Raw genomic sequence first — 20,429 nt, 5'->3', positions numbered from 1 at the left:
CCACTGAGCCACAACGGAACACCCTCTTTCTTCTTTTTTTAACCACAGGTATTTACAACCATAAATTTCCCTCTGAGCACTGCTGTCACTGTACCCAATGAATTCTGGTACATTATGTTTTGTTTGGATTTGTCTCGAAGTATTGTTAGGTGGTGCACCTTAAAAGCAAAAATTTTTTTAAAGTATGCCCAAAAAAGATAGACTACAAAGTAATGGCTAGTGCTTGTGGAGCAGCAGTTCAGAAAGTAAAACATAGAATTCAAGTGCTAAATGACCAATTCTTTGTTGCATTGTACATTTGCTGGCAGGCCGATTTGCACTAAGACTTGGCAGCAGAGGCAGACATGTCTGGATTTATTTCTCAAAAAAGTTTCCTCAGTGTTCTACCTAAAATTCTTATCAGCATGGACCCAAAGAAAAATATGATTTTACTTTCTACTCACTATGGTAAATATAACAAAAATCATGAAAAGATATCAATGGTTTAATTCATCATTTTATTACAATGCTTGGCTTCTATATCACCCTGTTTGGCAGCTATACATTTCGTGAAGCTTTATACTGACTTGTGTACAAATACATACTTTGCATTTAGTTAGTTGTGGCATTTGTGTCATTTTCTATAAAAAGTTTGTCCCTCGGCTGTTGGTAACGTATGTAGCTTAGTTTCTTTCTTTCTTTCTTTCTTTTTTTTGGGGGTCTTTTTGTCTTTTTAGGGCTGCATCCAAGGCATATGGAGGTTCCCAGGCTAGAGGTTGAATTGGAGTTGCAGCCACTGGCCTATACGACAGCCACCGCAAAACTCAGGATCCGAGCCACATCTGCAACCTATACCACAGCTCACAGTAACACCAGATCCTTAACCCACTGAGCGAGGCCAGGGATGGAACCCTTGTCCTCATTGGATGCTAGTTGGGTTTCCTAACCACTGAGCCATGACAGGAGCTCCTGCATATGGCTTGGTTTCTACTGGAAAATCTGAGTCACCTGACAACATTGTGACTTTTGGCCTCCTTGCCAGGAATGGAATCTACTGCTCTGTTTTTCCCCAGGTCTGTAGAGGCCTGTTGGTTTTAATGGGTTGTGTGTAGGACCCAAGGATGTGACTCACCCATCCACTTCGCAGTCATAAAAAGTACACAAACAACTCACCTCCAGTCATAAGGCCTATGGCATGGGCCATACTGGATGTGCGTTGCCAGTTAGTTGTTGTGATTTTACAGGAAAATGGGGGTTGGTGCCCAGGGAACAGGCAAAATGTCTACTAGGTTCAATATCATCAATGTTATTAACATAATTGTTTATAGTGCTCAGAGGGCAGATGTGCTGAACTGTGGGCGGTCAGCTGGAGATCACTGACATCCCCTTCCTGCCTGTAGCTGTGTTTCCTGGAACCTCTTCTCTGCACGATGCCAGGGGAGATCATCCAGGAAAAGGGGGAAGAGAAGGAAGGTCATTATTCTTCAGAGGCAGATGGAGGCAGGTACATGGAGAAATGCAAGGTTCAAACAGCTTTCAGATACTTTCTGTGAGTCACCTAAGTTGTGCGCCAGGCTGAGATAGTTGGTAGAAGCATCTTAGAGATTCCTAAGTTTTGTAGTTTCCCAGGTGAGCTCTTGGGGACCACAGGCTTCAGTGCTGCAGGCTGAGAGCACTAAAGATGGCTTTGTTTTTTGTTTTTTTTTCTTTTTTCTTGTCTTTTTAGGGCTGCATCCGAGACATATGGAGGTTCCCAGGCTAGGGGTTGAATCGGATCTGTAGCCACTGGCGTACACCACAGCAACACCAGATCCGAGCCACGTCTGCAACCTACACCACAGCTCACGGTAATGCCAGATCCTTGAACCACTTGGCGAGGCCAGGGATCAAACCTGCTTCCTCATGGATGCTGGTCAGATTTGTTTCCACTAAGCCACAATGGGAACCCCAAAGATGGCTTTCTTGATCTTCGTTTCCCTCATGGTTACATAAACCTTACTTTCCCATCTTAAAATTCTTAATACTTCAAATATACAGGATGGCTTCTATTTTTCTGACAAACCCCTAAGCTAATACAATAAATAATTATTAAAGAAACTTAATGCAGGAGTTCTCACTGTGGCTTAGTGGGTTAAGAACCCAACATAGCGTTCATGAGGATGTGGGTTCTGTCCCTAGCCTCAATCAGTGCATTAAGGATCTGTGTTGCTGTGGCTGTGGCACAGGCCAGAAGCTGTAGCTCCAATTTGACCTCTAGCCTGGGAATTTCCATATGCTGCAGGTGTGGCTTAAAAAAAAAGGAAAGAAAGAAAAAGAAGAAAAATTAATGCAAAAATTAGGAGTTCCCATTGTGGCTCAGTGGAAACAAATTCAACTAGTATTCATGAGGATTCAAGTTCAATCCTGGCCTTGCTCAGTGGGTTAAGGATCCATCATTGCTGGGAGCTGTGGTACAGGTCACAGACATGGCTCAGATCCCTTGTAGCTGTAGTGTAGGCCTGCAGCTGCAGCTCCAATTTGATCCCTGGCCTGGGAACTTCCATATGCTGCAGGTGTGACCCTAAAAAGCAAAAAAAAAAAAAAAAAAAAAAAAAAAAAAAAGAACAGAATGCAGAAATATATTGAGAGAAATATATTGTATTATAGGAACACCTATAAAAAGAATCTGTTGCGGTTTGTGGGGATGAGCAAGAAAGACTTTCTGAAAAAGTGGCCTCCAAGCTGAGACTTGAAGGATAAAAGTAGGGCAGGTCTTCAGAGTGTTCAAAGTGCTTGGAGTGGAGGAGACAGAGGTTGTCTTCAATTTGTGCAAAGACCCAGAGGCCAGAGAGTGTTTTGATAGGTGCTCCATTGGTGGGGGTGGAGGAAGGTGATAAGCACTAAGAGCAGTGGAGAGATATTATAGAGTTTTTTTTTTTTTTTTGGCCACACCCACATCATGTAGAAGACCCCAGGCCAGGGATCGAACTCTTGCCACACCAGTGACCTGAGCCACTACAGTGGCAACATTGGATCCTTAACCCACCGAGCCACTAGGGAACTTCATAGAATGTGGGTAATCAGAAAGACAACTAGCTTCCCTGACTGGGAATTGAACCTGGACCTTGGTGGTAAAATGCCAAATCCTTGTCACCAGACCAACCAGGGAATCATCAGAGTTTTTAATTGCAGAGTTTGTGACTTCAAATGATCATTTTGACTGTGGGATGGAGAATGGATTTCAAGAGAGCAAGATTAAATGTGGGGGACCAACTAGGCAGCTATCATAAGGGTCTGTCCGCAAGGTGTCCATAGCCTGGACTTGGTACTGGCAATGGGAATAGAGTGATGGTGGCAGATATGAGAAATGTTTAGTAGACTAAGGACGGAGGGGTTAGAGAATAGGAGAAGTCAGGCTGACTCATTTCGTACCTACGGAAACCGAAGCTTAAAGGGATTACTCAGCTCACCTCAGGTCACAGGGCTCAGAAGCAGTGGAGTCACAATTCAAACCTCAGTTTGTCTAATATCTGGAGGCTTTGCTGAACTCTAAGCTCTATTCCCTACAAATAAGAACACAGTCAGAGATATTCAATTTTTGTTGTTGTTGTTGTTGTCTTTTTAGGGCTGCACTCGCGGCATATGGAGGTTCCCAGGCTAGTGGTCGAGTTGGAGCTACTGCTGCTGGCCTACACCACAGCCACAGCAACATCAGATCTGAGCTGCATCTGCAACCTACACCACAGCTCATGGCAACACCAGATCCTTAACCCACTGAGTGGGGCCAAGGATTGAACTCGCAACCTCATGATTCCTAGTCAGATTCATTTCTGCTGCGCCACGACGGGAACTCCTGGAAGCCTGTCATTTTCAAGTGGTGTACGTGGCAGACATGGCTTGGATCCCACGTTGCTGTGGCTGTGGCATAGGCCAGCAGCTGTAGTTCCAATTCAACCTCTAGCCTGGGAACCTCCATATGCTGTGGGTGCAGCCTTAAAAGCAAAAAATAAAATGTTATCTTGAAAAGAAAGGAAGTGGGGGGGGGATGTGCCCTCTCGCTAAAATTTTGGTTTCAACTAAAGTAAAACCTAAAGGCATTTGTTGCCTTTTTTGAAATACATAACTCTGTAACATTGGAAATTCTAGAGGCTAAACACCATAACCAGCTGTCCTATTGTGTTTGCCAAAATGACTAAGATAATGTGTAAGGTTGGGAAGGTAGTGAAGTAATTATCCCATATTGCTCCCAAACACCCACCTCTTCTCCTGTATTTCAGATGTATTAAACAAGTCTGAAACAGCTGGGAGCAAATATTGACCTGCCCGTGATTCTGACACCCATTGTGCTGGGATTGAGTCTCCTGCCTCCATCTTTAGAACAAAACTCTTTGCTGAGCCCCAGACACCAGAGGACAGCAGCCGTGTGTGTGACTCAGGCTCCTGAGACTTGCTGTGTTCCAATAGTCTAACTACCCCACACCGCTTTTCTTCCTGAAATCCTCATCAGCCACGCCCACGGCTGCAAAATTAGACACTTAAAAATCATTCTTGAGTTCTTTCTCCCCTATGTCTCATGTTGAATCAGCCACTAAATCTGATGATTTACCTCCGAAATACTTCTTTTTCTTTCCTCTTTACTTTCACTATGGCTGCCTTAAAACAGTCCAGTGTTTCCAATTTCCTGACAGATAATAATTGTCGTGATGCAGACAATTGGAATTCCCAGCAATTCCCCAAATCATAATTTAGTTGGTATTTTTCCATAAACACTTTACTGATGTGTTTGTTTGTTTTAATGGCTGCACCCAAGACATATGGAAGTTCCCAGGCCAGAAACTGAATCCAAACTGCAGCTGCCACCTATGCCATGGCTGCAAAAACCTGGGATCCTCTAACCCACTGTAGTGGCCAGGGATCCTGTGCCTCCTCATCGACCTGAGCCGCTGCAGTTGGATCTTTAACCCACTGAGCCACATTGGAAACTCCCATGTGTTTTTAAATAATAGAGATTGGCCACAATAATAAACAATGAATAGTTTTCCTGATAGAGTTGTACTAAAAATTTGAAAGTTTTTCTGTAAATAAGGAAAAAAAATAAGTGCTTGACTATTACTATTTTGAACCAAGATATTATGACAAAATTATATATTCCAATAATATGCAAAAATGACCTCTGCCTAATATAGACATTTGATAATAATTAGAAGATAAGATTAAAAGAAGGGAACACGAACAGAAAATAAATGCCAAGTAAAAATCATTTTAAAAATTGAAAGATAATATCACAGATATTTAATGTTTAAAAATTATTCTTAAAATAAAATTAGAAATCACGCAAGAATGAATTTCTCTGTTTGATAGTGTCAATTCTTGTTTGGGGACAAGCTTTCCAAATGTAGAAGAATGTCTTTCATCTTGTATTGATTCCAATAAATTCCAATAATAATAATAAATTGCAATTTTTAGTGGAATTGGTTGGTTGAAAATGTATTCAAAAGCATCTTAATTGGGCGATTAATGAATATGTTGCTTGAAATTAGATCATTTTCTTTTTAAACAACAAAAATATTTTGTCTGTTTCCCCTGGGGTTTTTTTTACCATTGTAATAAACATTGCTTTTTTACAAATTCAAATCTTAGATCAGTTTCTGGTCTCTAATTAGATCATTATATAATGACATTAATCCAATTTTCCTCCTTATATATCTTTTGTCAAAATATTTGCAAAGAACTAAAGCTTAGGGTGAATATTTAAGCACTAGAAACACCCATGAACATTTAGTAATGATCGAATAACATAACATTCATAGCCTCTAACCAGTAATCACAGAACGACTTGCCAAATGCCCAAGTAGGGAATTAATTTGGCTTCCAAAACTTATTTCTTAACATACCACTCGTAGAAGTGAACAATGTGTGAAAACATATTAATATTTATTTTATTTGCAATAATGACATCATTATCAGCAGACAGGGCCATGAAAACATACTTATACCAGTGCCAATAGCCACAAGCAAGACTGACTGCATCTCTCCTGCACGTCCCTGTCCTGGTTCCCAGCGACACCAGCTTTGACATTCAGCTCTGCAGCTCGCTGTTCCCAGCTCTGACTTTTGCCTTGATGTGGAATGGATTCTTCTGAGGCAATAGTGGCCCTATGTTAATAATTAAGCTCTAATTCTCATGGGAGAATTATAGTACTTTCTCTCATTTTTCTGATTTCTCCACTGATTATTATTATTGGTTTTTTAGGTTCAGGATTTAGCCCCAAACTGGAAACAACCCAAATGCTCATCTATAGGGGAGTGGATAAACCAACTGCGGTCTATTCATGCAATGGAATGTTAGCCATAAAAAGAGCATGGATGAATGAAAGAAGCTAGGCAAAAAAGTGTTTCAGGTATGATTCCATATATGTGTAATTTTAGAAAAAGGTAAGCAAATTTATAGTGACAGCAGATCAGTGGTTGTCTGCCTGGGATCGGAAAATGAGGAAACTTTTGGAGGTGATAGAAATGTTCCCACCTTTATCGTGGTGACGGTTTCATGGGGTTATTCAGAGGTTAAAAGTCATCAAGTCATATATTTTGAATGTGTGTAATTATACCTCAACAAAGTTGAAAGGAGAGAAGAAAGAATGAGAGGTTGAAAGAGAGAAAGATGGGGCTGGGGGAGGAATGTTAGTTGTTTTTAATGGAAGGGTGCCCGCTGAAATATACTATTATACTATTTTGTCACTCCTCGAGGTAACCATGCAAGAGAAGATCATCAGTGAACACACACAACTGAGTGAAAGATGTTCACTTAGTCTAAGGCATCCCTCCACAGATCACTTTTTGGTTAGAAAGGAGAAAATGTGCCTTTTTGGACTGAAGAAGTCCAACAGTTTCTAACTTAACTGAGGAGTCGAGCTTGGGGTTGCCTGCAATATACACCCGTCTCCTACCTGGTGCTCTTTCCAGGAAAGTTTAAGATGAATTTAATGATGGGGAAACAGTCAGACAAATCCAGAATATGGAACTGATTGCAGGACCACAGGCCTGGACTCTACAAAGGATTCAATGGCATAGAGAACAGAAGGCAGTGGGGGGGTGGGAAGATGTCTACATTGATGGAAATTAAAGAACCAGTGGCCAGACGCAATACAGATATTTTTTAAAATTTAATTTTATTGGAGTACAGTTGACTTACAGTGCTGTATTAGTTTCAGGTGTACAGCGAAGTGAATAAGTCATACATATACATATATCCATTCTTTTTTTTCTGTATGGGTTGTTACAAACACAGTACAGATATTTTGAATAGTTCCTAAATCAAAAGGGAAAAACAGCTAGAAAGCAAATACTTGGCACAATTGGGAAAATTGGAACATTATATTATTGAATTAACGTTGATTTTCCTAGGTGTCATAATGGTAATGCAGTGTGTAAAAAATGTTATTTTGGGAATGTGTTGAAATATTTAGGAGTGAGATGTTCTGATGTGTGTAGCCAATTTTCAGATGATTTTTTTTTTTTTTGTCTTTTTAGGGCCTCACCCGTGGCATATGGAAGTTCCCAGGCTAGGGGTCAAGTGTGAGCTGCAGCTGCCAGCCTATGCCACAGCCACATGGCAAAGCCAGATCTGAGCCATATCTGTGACCTACGCCACAGCTTGCAGCAATGCTAGATTCTTAACCCACTGAGCCAGACCTGGGATCAGATCGTCGTCCTAACAGAGACAATGTTGGGTCCTTAACCTGCTGAGCCACAGCGGGAATTCCTAAGCATATTTCTAAATAACCCACAGTTCAAACAAGAAGTCATGATGGGTGTTAGAAAGTATTTTATAACAGCAGCAATGAGAAGAATAGCATTCAAACATGTCAGACATAGATAAGGCAATGGCTAAAGGAGAATGTATAATAAAAAGGAAGATTTAAAAATCAAAGAGTTAATGGTCTAGTTCAAGAAGTTAGAAAAGTAAAATAGAAGAAACCCGTCCTCCTTTTAAGTCAGGAATTTTGATGGAATTTCTAAGGTGATCTTATTTATATGGAAGGAAAAGGGGCCAAGGATGGCTTTGACAATTTTAAAGAAGAAACAAGGGGAAATAGACTTTACCAAACAGAGATAAAAGATAAAGCTATGCAAAATTGCATGGTGCCGTATTGGTGCAAAGGTAGATAAATAGAGTAGGGGTTGTTAACACACTGGGGCCTGTGTCCAAATCTAGCCCACCACCTGTTTTGTAAAGTTTTACTGGAGCACAGCCACATTGTTCATAGCTTTTGCACATCAACAGCAGAGTTGAGCAACTGTCACAGACCCTATGGCCCACAAACTATAAAATATTTGCTATCTGTCCTTTTACAGAAAATTTTGCTGACTCTTGAAAAAGACCAATGGAAGAAAATAAAAGGCCAATAGCAAATTGTATTTCAGATCAATTGGGAAAGAATGACATGTTCGATTAGTGGGTTTGGACAAATTGATTATTTATATGGGAGAAGATAAAAGTAGGTCTCCTCCTTATAGCTTTCTAAAAAAAATTCTAGAAGGATTAAAGACCTAAATGTGAAAGGTTTTAGACAAAAATACATGCAATATCATATGAACTTGGGATGGGGAAGAATCTGTTAATGCATAAAAAGTTTAAACTATAAAGTAAAAGATTGATACATTTGATTATATGAAGAACGGAAAATTTTGTACACCTGAAGACTTCATAGATGGATTGAAAAGACTGGTCACTCATTTATGAATGAGACCATCTGGATTATGTGAAGTTCTGAATTATGTGATACAGTAACTATTAATTGGGTCACATTAAAGGCACAGCACAGCAATTTTCGATTACAGTCACAAAGTGGAATGATAGATATTGCAACTGGTATACTTTATCAGCTCATGTACTTTTTACAAAATCATAAAATATCATTTTAATTAGTCTAAATGGTAACATTAAAAAGAGCTAACTTTTACTCACATGGTTAGTAATTCTGTTATATTAGGTCTAAAAACTTGGGGAAAAGCAGTTGAACTTTGATAATTTATATTAAATGGAGTAAATGACTTCTCCATTTATTAACACACACACAAAAATAAAAGACTGGTCACTCTCCAACATAAACTACAGCAACATCTTCTCAGATCCACTACCTAGAGTCATGACAATAAAAACAAAAATAAACAAATGGGACATAATTAAACTTAAAAGTTTCTGCACAGCAAAGGAAACCCTAAACAAAATGAAAAGACAGCCCACACAGTGAGAGAAAAGATTTGCAAATGAAGCAACTAACAAGGGATTAATTTCCAAAATTTATAAGCACCTCCTATAGTTCAATACCAAAAAAACAAACAATCCCATCAAAAAAATGGGCAGAAGATCTAAACAGACAATTCTCCAAAGAAGACATATGGATGGGCAAAAAACACATGAAAAGATGTTCAACATCACTAATTATTAGAGAAATGCAAGTCAAAACCGCTATGAGGTACCACCTTACACCAGCCAGAATAGCCATCATCAAAAAGTCTACAAACAATAAATGCTGAAGAGGGTATGGAGAAAAGGGAACACTGTTATACTGTTGGTGGAATGTAAATTGGTGCAACCACTTTGGAAAATGGTATGGAGATTCCTCAGAAAGCTTAAAAGTAGAATTACCATTTGATCCAGCAATCCCACTCCTGCACATCTAGCCAGAGAAAACCATGACTGAAATAGATACATGTACTCCAGTGTTCATTGCAGCACTATATACAATAGCCAAGACATGGTAACAACCTAAGTGCCCATCAACAGAGGAGTGGGTAAAGAAGATGTGGTACATATATGCAATGGAATATTACTCAGCCATTAAAATGAAAGAAATAATGGCATTTGCAGCAACATGGATGGACCCAGAAATTATCCTAAGTGAAATTAGTCAGACAGTGGGACACCAACGTCATATGCTATCACTTACATGTGGAATCTAAATAAAGGACACAATGAACTTCTTTGTGTTTCTTCAGAACAGATACTGACTTACAGACTTTGAAAAACTTACGGTTTCCAAATGAGACAGGTTGGGGGTGGGAGGATGGGCTGGGGGTTTGGGATGGAAAGGCTATAAAACTGGGTTATGATTATCATTGTGCAACTGTAAATGTAATAAAATTCACTGAGATAAAAAAATAAAAGACAGGTCATTCATAGGGAGGAGGGATTTTGCAATGCATGTAGCAGAAGAAAATAGGGAGTCCCCGCTTTGATGAATGGAAATGAATCCGACTAGTATCCATGAGGATGCAGGATCGATCCCTGTCCTTGTTCAGTGGGTTAGGATCCGGCATTGCTGTGAGCTGTGGTATAGGTCGCAGACGTGGCTCAGATCCTGTGTGGCTGTGGCTGTGGCTAGGCTGGCAGCTCCAGCTCCAATTAGACAGACCCCTTACCTGGGAACTTACATATGCCGAAATGCCTCAGGTATGGCCCTAAAATGCAAAAAAAAAAAAAAAAAAAAAAAAAAGGATGAGTATCCAGAATATATAAAGAATTACAAATCAGTAGAAGAAAGACAAACAACCCAAAAGAAAAACAGACCAAGGAGATTTCTGAACAGGCAATAGACAGAAGAGGAAACCTGAGTGGGTTATAGAAAGATTTTTACTTCATGAGTAATTAGGAAAATGAAAATGAAAGTAACAATGAAATATTATTTCACAGCCATCAATTTAAAAAATTTAGTCTGATCACATTAAGTGTTATCTTAACACTTAAGTCTGATTAAGATAAGAATATGGGGGCATCAGAAGGTTTTATTTGTTGCGGACATACATTGGTTGAACCAGCTCGGAGAACAATTTAGTAATTCTTGGTAAAGGTAAAGATGCCCACACCCTGGGACACAGTCACCCCCCTTCCAAGGATCTCGTCTTGAGCGGTGTGTTTGAGTGCCCAAGGAGACACGTGCAGCTGTAACAAGGCGGCTTTGCTAGGAAGAGAAAAAAAATAGCAACAACCCATTTGCCTAACATTAGGGAACGGTCCATGATCTCACCCAGGGTAAGGCCTGGAGTTTAAGTTGGAGAAGGAGTGTGATGGGTGCCCCAGTTGAAGTCCCTACATCCACAAAGGGAGGAGTGATCAAGTCTTCCTGTTGGAGTTGGGGGCGGGGGTCTCATGAAAGGAGATGACAGTAGTGTGTGAAGTATGAATAGGTGTTTGAAAGTTAGAAGAGGAGTTCCCATCCTGGCACAGCAGAAACGAATCTGACTAGGAACCATGAGGTTGCTGGTTCGATCCCTGGCCTCACTCAGTGGGTTAAGGATCTGGTGTTGCCCATGAGCTGTGGTGTAGGTTTGGATCTGGCATTGCTGTGGCTCTGGTGTAGGCCGGCAGCAACAGCTCCAATTAGACCCCTAGCCTGGGAACTTCTGTATGCCGCGGGTGTGGCCCTAAAAAGACAAAAAAAAAAAAAAAAAAAAAAAAAAAAAAAAAAAAAAGAAGAAGAAGAAGAAAGAGAAAACAAGAAAAGGGCAATCCAAGCAGAGGGAGACGGGCTGGCCCATGGGGATGGTGCAAGTGTCACTGTGGCTGGAGGGGGAGGGGTGGCAATGGGATGGTGGTGGCTGCACAGTCCTGAGAACGGAGGCTGGCTGGAGAGGCTGGTGGAGGCCACATAGTGAGCAACCTCATATGCTGTGCAAAGAAGTTGGGCCCTTCCTTTGCCATAAATGAAAATTACCTAAAAATGTATCAAAGACCTAAAGGTAAGAGATAAAACTATACAACTCTTGGAAGAAGACATAGAGGGAAAGTTTTATGACATTGATTTAGCAATGATTTCATCAACATGACACTAAAGCACAGGAAACAAAAGAAAACAATTGGTTAATTGTACCACATTAGAATCTAAACTTTTTTTTTAATAAATAAAGCAAATCATTTGCTTTAAGGAAGACCATTTCTCAGTGTTGGAGATTTAACTTTTTTTGTTGTAATGGTTTCCCAAGCTACTATTACTTAGCAGCCATCAGTATTTTAACCTCAAACGTGAAGAGTCAAATTAGCCTGTAGAATTAAAACAAACCTTGAAAATAAAATACCTAGAAAAAAATTGGGACCTTAATCCTATAGTTAGCCATTCTCAGATTTTTGGCTTTAAGACTCCTTTACACTTTATTTATTTATTTACACTTTATTTATTTTTCCTTTACATTTTTAAAAATGATCAAGGATTCAAAGGATTTTGTGTTTATGTGAGTGATACATATTAATATTTATTATATTCAAAATTGAAATTAAGAATATTTAATATTTTGTTAATCATTAAAAAAATAACATAACAAAAATAACACATTTGTACTGTCCAAGACAAAAAATTGTAAGAAATGACTGCTTTAATAACAGATAGCTAGATTCTCACATCTACATCCAATTTTTTACAATATATTATTTTAGTCAAAGTATATGAAGAAAATCTTGCTTCACACAGATATGTAGCTAGAAAAGAAAGAAGCATTTTAATAGCCTTCCTCTATAATCATTATTTTTTGACTTTATTTTTAAAATTATAGTGGATTTACCATGTTGTGCCAATTTCTCCTATACAGCAGAGTGACTCAGTCATACATATTATGTATGTTTTTAAAAATATTATTTTCCATCATGGTCTGTCCCAAGAGACTGGGTATAGTTCCCTGTGCTATACAGTAGGATGTTCTGTTATGAATATTTTTGATATGACACTAAACTTTGATAAGCGGCAGTTGATAAGGAGAGTTGCTATGTGGCATCTGAATCCATATTAATGAATGTTTCAAACAGCTACATTAAAACCCATTGAGGGAGTTCCCGTGGTGGCGCAGTGGTTAACGAATCCAACTAGGAACCATGAGGTTGCGCGTTCGGTCCCTGCCCTTGCTCAGTGGCGTTGCCGTGAGCTGTGGTGTAGGTTGCAGACGCGGCTCGGATCCCGCGTTGCTGTGGCTCTGGTGTAGGCCAGTGGCTACAGCTCCGATTAGACCCCTAGCCTGGGAACCTCCATATGCCGCAGGAGCGGCCCAAGAAATAGCAAAAAGACAAAAAAAAAATAAAATAAAATAAAAAAAAAAAAAATAAAACCCATTGATCCATCTTGCCCTTGAATACTTAAATAGATCTTTTTTTTTTTTTTTTTTTTTTTTTTTTTTTTTTTTTTTACTTATGCATGATTTTGTGACATCAACCTTTGGCCATTTGGAAAATATTGACTGAGTCGTGTAATCCTTCTGAATGTTGACACATCTCATTACACAAGATCCAAGACAAACCCAACATATTTGTTAACACCACCATCAGTCTCACCGTAAAAGTCATTAAGTATTGGGAAGCTGTCATGCTCATAGTGGCAGATGCATGCTTTCCAAAATTCTGATTTTTGCTTGAAAGATTCAAGTTTCTCCATTGGCAACCAACACTGTCAGCTCTTTTCCTTATAGTGACATGGTCGCTTCATTCATTTTTAAGAACATGCCCGCCAAAGACCCAAGTCTGAATAATCACACTCCATTCATCAGTCATGCTTTCACATAAAAATGGTATGGGGCGGGGGGGAAGGCCTCCTTCAGCTTGCAACTCACACCAATTCTCTCTGAGACAGCCATCATACTTTGGTACATAGAATTGCTTTATGTGTACTTTACATATTGACACAAAATACTAAAAAGATGCTCATTCAATGGGCGAGATGGATAAAATTAATATTTTTTTTTAACTGCTTTGTCAGGGATATGAAGTGAAACTGGCTTTTAAAACACAATTTTTAAATTATTTTATTATTATTATTTTTTAGGGTTGTACTCTCAGCATATGGAAGTTCCCAGGCTAGGGGTTGAATTGGAGCTGTAGCCGCTGGCCTATACCACAGCCACAGCAACGCAGGATCCTAGCCACGTCTGTGATTTACAGAACAGCTCATGGCAACACCAGATCCTTAACCCACGGAGTGAGGCCAGGGATTGCACCCACGTCCTCATGGATACTAGTTGGGTTTGTTACTGCTGAGCCACACAGGAAGTCCTGAAAGTGTCTTTTCTTTTCTTTTCTTTCGAGAGTGGGTAGTGTTAAGAACTACTAGTACCAAGTACCATTTAGTTCCATGGCCGTCACCCATGCTAAGGCACCTGCTGTTTTACCCACCATCCCTTTTGCCTCATCAGGGTAGATGTCAACACAGTGAAAAGGGTAAATGATGCTTCACTATCATGATGCAAATAGTTCTGAGCTTGTGGGCCTCCTAAAAGTGTCTTGGGGTCTCATCTTGAGAACTGCTGCCAGAGAAGATGGAGAATACTGGGGAGGAACATGGTCAAATTTGCAGTTTGGGAAGGTCACTGATAGCAGCATGGAAAATGAGCCAGATGGGGTCAGTCTGGAGGCAAGGAGACCATGGCAGTGTTCCAGGAGAGACGGTGAGGGCCCTAAGCCAGGACAGAAGCCTGGGAGGGAGCACTCAGTAAGAAAAACATGAGTCTGGGAGGGAGTGGGATGGACTGGGAGTTTGGGGTTAGTAGCTGCAATTTATTGCATTGAGATCCTGCTGTATAGCACAGGGAACTCTAATCACTTGTGATGGAACATGATGGAGGCTAATGCGAAAAAAAAGAATGTATGTAAATGTATAACTAGGTCACTTTGCTGTACTGCAGAAATTGACAGAACATTGTAAATCAACTATAATAAAAAAATTGAAAAAAAAAAAGGAGTTCCCTTCATGGCTCAGCTGTTAGCAAACCCAACTAGGATCCATGAGGATACGGGTTGGATCCCTGGCCTTGCTCAGGGGGTTAAGGATCTGGTGTTGCTGTGAGCTGTGGTGTAAGTCACAGACATGGCTCAGATCCTGCTTTGCTGTGGCTGTGGTGTAGGCCAGTGGCCACAGTTCCAACTGGCCCCCTAGCCTGCCTCTGGTGTGGCCCTTAAAATAGCAAACAAATAAAAATGAAATAAAGTAAAAAAAAAAAAAAGAATAACTTGAGTTTGGAATGACTCTCATCTTCCATGGTTGCACATGGTTGCACAGCAGGATTCACTCCCAAATTAGATCTCTCAAGAGCAACTCGGGAGAGCATGAGGACACAGCACCCAGAGTCCAGCTTTGGTTAGGTGGACACTGTCTGTATGGTGCTGCTTATATGGATATTGAGATACATATATGAGAACTAAAAAATCAGAGGAAAAGAAAAAATCTTGGAGGATAAAAGTCTAGAGCTTAGAATACAACCTACCTAAAGTCAGGCTTTAATGAATAGGTAGAGAAAGGAGAAATGAGAAGGAATGAGAAGAAAGATAGGAGACTCATAGGAGATAGGTGTCATGGAGAGCAAGAGAGTGTTTCCAGAAGGCGAAGCTCAAATGCCACGGAGACTTAAGAACTAAAAGGATTCCACTAAAATGTAAACTCTAAGAAAGCCTTTGCACCACGTTATCTGTGGGCCTGGAACAGTGCCTGGTTCAGAGCCGACACAAAACAAAACCTTGTTGACTGAATGAGGGAGTCCAGTGGATATGGCCACTGAGGACCACCCATCACCTTTATCATAGCGGTATCTGTGGGTATAGAGACATAAGCCTGGAGGCTGTGGGTGGAAGGAGCATGAAAGGACAGGGTAAGGGTGCTTTTTTTTTTTTTTTTTTTTTTTTGAGGAACTTGGTTATCAAAGGAAGGGAAGAGATGTATAAAGAGCTTGCAAATATCACAAAGTAAGGGAAGCCTTGTATTAGGTCAAATTTTTTTTTTTAAGGATGAAAGACTTTTAAGTATGTTTTATAAGCTGAAGAAGGAGCCTTTAGGAAGGGAATGAGTGATGAGTTCTGATCCTTTATTCACAACTCCCTGTTTTCTGCACTCTCCTTAGGTCTCGAAGTCACAGATGGCATGAAAAAATAAGGGTCTTCTTGATTCAAAACCAATTTGAGGCAAACTTTTGGCTGTGCCGGCCCCTGACAAGAAGACACTGCTGAGAAAGTATGCCCACCACCCCGTCTCCTTCTGTCCTAGCACCAGACTGTAACTCATCTCCATCCTTCCCAGCCTGGGGCTCTCTTGCATCCTACCTGGATTTCAAGGCATCTCACCCAAGATGCAGACCGACGTCTAGCCTGAGTCCAGCCATGGGAACTATCCTCAGCTCTTTGGGAGTGCCCTCTCCTCTCTTATCCCCAGGCATGCCCTCCCTCCCAGCTGGCTCAGGCTGCTCACCCTTGGAGCTCTCTGGGTAGGTATCGCTCCTTCCCTGTGCCCCCTCTAACACCCATCACAGTAGATCGTGAATCCTATTCACAACCCTTGCTTCCTCCAGTAGGCTGTGACTTGCTTCTTGGGTGTCTCTAGCACCTAACATGTAGCAAGGCTCACTAAATGTGTGCTTTATGAATGAATGAACAAATGGATGTGTTCCTTATCCTTTTTCATCCCGAGTCTCTTCATGGAGGAAGAAGACCCAGATAAAGCAGCAGACTGAGAAATGGAACGCAAAGAGTCGCTTTTGGTTATGTGCAGTTTCCCTCTAGAGTCTAATCTCTTGCTGCGGATTTAGGCCGTGAGCAGCCTACAGACTTGGAGGCAGTAAAGACTACATCATAATAACCATCTATTAAACTTCAAAGGGAGAAAAACTTAAAACATGAATGGAGCTAATTGCTGGCTGCCACAAATTGGTTCTTGGGCATTATAAATGGTTTACTAGTTGGTCTAGATACCATTGCGATAGATGCCATATATAAATACAAACATAAAGGGATGCAGAGATAACTCACAGAGGCTGTGACCTCATCAAGTCACAGCGCTATAGCCTACAGGGAAGGATTTTACCTGTTCTGTGTGTTTGGCATAATTATCTGTCACAAAGTAGCCAAAAAAATGACTCTCTTATTTAACAATTACCTAAAGACTGGAGTCTAGGTGAAACCAATGAAACAGTTGCTATCCTAGGCTGGGTGTGAGGATGCCTCGGGGTCAGACCACCCTCTGAAGCAACCAGCTATGTTCCACAGGCCAGATGCCTGTCTATTACTCAACACACTAGTTATAATACTTGGGCTCATGCATTCACTTACTCATTCATTCAGTGTATATTTATTAAGCACCTACTGTATCCCTGGTACAGTGCTAGGTACCAGGAGGACCAAGAGGAATAAGTCCCCAGCCTTCTCACAGGCCATCCTCAGGGTAATGCAGAGAAACTGAAGAACACAGTGTGACAATGCTGTTAACATGTGTCCAGGTGCTGCAGGGGATAGGGAAGGGGGTAAGTGGAACTGCCAGAGGAGACAGGTGAAATCTTGAGAGGGGGAGGTCTTTGCATTGGGTTTGCCATGATTAGCCAGAGTTGGTCAGGCAGAGAAGAAGTGCCATTCAAAATAACAGGAACGTGGTATCAAAAATACATGAAAAAGAAATCCTTAGGGAACAGTGAATGTCGGGTGAGTATAGTCGGCCTCTAAGGGACCCATGGGGGTGGGTTAGCCTTGGGGAGGGGCTGGGTATTCTCTTGTAGGCTATAAGGCAGTGGTTCTCAAACTTGAGCATATGCACCAGCATCCCTTGGAGGGGTGGCTAACACAGATTGCTTGGCCCCTCCCCCAGTGTTTCTGAATGGGCAATTCTGGGGCCGGGCTGGAGGACTGGCTGTCTCTAACAAGCTCTCGGGTATGGTGGATGACCTGGGGGTGGGGGGAGATGGGTTCAAATCCATGCTGTGCCGTATCCTGAGAGCACGAGACTACCCACGTCACTTCCCCTCCTTCAGCCTTAGTCTCAGTTTCCTCCTTAGTGAAATTGGGGCTAATGGTCCCTGCCAGGCAGCCTTTCTTCTGGCGACTTTATTGAGAGAACGTGTGTGAGCTCTCAGGATATATCAAGTGCTAAAAAGAAGTGCTAGAAGATGTGTATGTTACACACACAAACACACAAGTATCTTTTAGTACTTTTTTTTTGGCCTATTGAACATTCCACAAGACTCTTAACGAATTCAAGAGGTTTCACAAGCCTCTTGGATGGCTGCCCTGTGTGTGTGTGTGTGTATACATGTGTGCGAGAGACAGAAAAGGGGAGTAAGCCAGAACAATGTCAGGGTGGAAAAAGGAGGCTGACGTTAATTCCATTTTTACCTTTGAGTTCCGGTCTCATTTCCTATAACATCTTAGAAGATTTCTAAATTAAAACAGACCAGGACTTAGAAACCTTCCGCTAGGGATTTTTCCTTTCTATCACATAAAAATCTTCCCTGAGTCCCTCAGGGACTTCCTGGGTTCTCTGTAAAAATTTCACAGTTTTCCATAAATGCAGAAACAGGCAATATTGATCAGGCTCAGGATGAATGCAACCAAACCCTTTAAACAAGGGTCTAGCCAGTTCTAGGAAACCTTTTCTTCACCTTAGTGTAATTCTCCACCTCCGGGGTATTGACAGGCTGGGTTTAAAGAGCTCCTTTAACTAAATGCGACTGGAGTTCTCCTTTCATCAGGAAGGGCCGCAAGGAGGCTGTAACATGTTATTCTGGAGTGTGTTAGCAGGCACGCCCTGGAACAGCAGGCTATCAGCTTACCCACAAGTGAACAATTACCCGGGTGGTGTGGTTAATCGCAGCAGCTTCACTATGGAGAAAGAAAAATAATACCCTTCCCATCTTGTCCCAAGGAAAAGAAAGAAGACATCTACCAATGTGTAAGAGGATAATTTCCTAATTACCCCATGAAGGTTGTTATTTCTGGTGGGTCCTTAAATCAGGTTGAGAGGGGAAATCTGATCCTTCCTTTAGTGATGAAAAATGTTATTGTAGGATTGGGTTTTCACATAGTGTCTCCCTCTGGAGTTGAAGGAAGAAGTTGCCAATCGCCCCCAGGGGAGCTGTGGAGACCGCAGGTGTGGGCAGAGGAAGGTCCCCAAGTGCTGAGGCCAGAGCTGGGGCACTTCAGGTTGGTGGCAATGTGATTAATTCCTCAGAAAACCTTCCTCCTGAGTGTGAGGGGGCCCCAGCAGAATACATGACTTCCTAGCCTATTAACTTCTGAACGTTTTAGAAATGAAGCTTGCTGCAGTCTTCAGCTACCATTAAATTCTCCTCAAGGCATCTTGTGACAAAAGGAGGGGTGTTCTGGTAGTGATTATCAAACCATAACTAATCCCCCAGGGGGCACTCCCAGAATGTTGCCTACTCCTCTGGAAAAAAGAAACTAACATTTCTGGAGGACCTGCCGCCGAGTTCTAGAACTTTCTCTTCTACTCTCTCCTTGACTCTTCACAACAACCCTGTAAGACAGTGTAACAGCTGTCAATGTCTAAACACCCCAATAGAGGACCCCATCATACCATGTGCTCCCAGAAGGGGGAGGCCCCCTTGGCAGAGCTCTCCTCCCCTGCTTTCCGGTCCTACCTTCTCTGACAGCTGTGAGTGGACTGGCAGGACACAGGAAACAGAGAAGTTAGGGGGAGAAGGTGTAGGAGTGGGAACAGGGAAGAAAATCTGGACATGGAGAAGGGGTGGCCTTAAGGGTGAGCCAGAGCCGGTACCAAGAAGACTAGCCAAGCAAGTGAAATGTGGCTTTATCTTCCACTCTCTTCAGTTCCAGAATGCCCCCCATCTGTGTCCCTCGGGGACACAGTCATTAATTCAACAACTATGTACTAAGCGCCCCTTAAGTACCAGGTACCTTAATGTGCACTGGGGAAAAGGCAGTGAATAACCAAATGCAAGTCCCCCTTCCGGGAGCCTGCCTTCAAAGGGGTTTCCAGCCAGTGGCTTCACGCCTTCCTAGGCTGCTGAGAACTCCCTAGGAGGGTGCCCCCTTTCGGTTCCTGTTGACACGCGCGCGCACACGCACGGACACGCGCGCACTGGCCCTGCCCCCTGCCTCGCAACCTCCTTTCGTGCTCCGCAGCACGCACGCCTACGCACACGCACGGATACCCGCCAGCTCACACATGCGCGCTCACGGACACACGCACACACACGCGTGCGCACACACACGCCCTGCCGCGCGACCCTGTCCCACGCCCAGGGCGCGGCGTGGAGGGGCGGGCAGCAGACGCGGGCGTGCGCCGAGGAGCCGCTCAGCACGCGACCGCCGGCGAAGGGCCTCTGTTCTGTGCCGGCGCGGCGGGCCCGGCGCCGAGGCCCCGCAGACGGAGCCCCCGAGGTTCCTCTCCGCCCGCACCGCCGGGCTCTGCGCTGCAGGCAGGCGGGATGGCGCCCCCGGACCTGGCGGCCCACGGCCCACCCACGACCCACGGCCTCAGCCCTCTAGGGCCTCGTCTGGCCGCCGGCTCCTTTCTCAGCAACTCCGTCTGGGCGGCGGGATGGGAGGAGAGGCAGGTGCGCTGAGCCGCGGGCGCTTTGGAAACAGCCTCAGCCCTGGGTCTGTGGCAGAAACTTGGACTCGGGAGCCCTGAAATCAGGCCTAGGACGCTTTGGGGGTACGGGCCTGGCGCTCAGGGCTGGTCCACGAGCTGCTGCTT

At 42.6% G+C, this 20,429-nt stretch overlaps 1 protein-coding gene across 10 annotated transcripts in view; it reads left to right on the top strand.

Moving 5' to 3' along the window:
- LOC100516455 overlaps positions 15,606-20,429 on the top strand; it is a 136,919-nt gene continuing 132,095 nt past the window's right edge. For 8 of the 10 annotated variants that reach the window (XR_002335742.1, XR_002335743.1, XR_002335741.1 and 5 more), the window contains exon 1: positions 15,606-20,286. Coding sequence is in view for 6 of the 10 variants with exons in the window: in XM_021063142.1 (XP_020918801.1) it covers positions 19,896-20,286 (391 nt within the window). In the remaining 4 variants the exon portion in view is untranslated. The remainder of the gene's footprint in view (positions 20,287-20,429) is intronic. The other 2 variants (XM_021063143.1, XR_002335740.1) reach the window with 2 other exon arrangements.

The sequence above is a fragment of the Sus scrofa genome, chromosome 9 (assembly GCF_000003025.6).
Source record: "Sus scrofa isolate TJ Tabasco breed Duroc chromosome 9, Sscrofa11.1, whole genome shotgun sequence".
Lineage (NCBI taxonomy): Eukaryota > Metazoa > Chordata > Mammalia > Artiodactyla > Suidae > Sus > Sus scrofa.
Note: the sequence above shows the minus strand (reverse complement) of the source record. Positions and strands in the feature narration are given on the sequence as shown.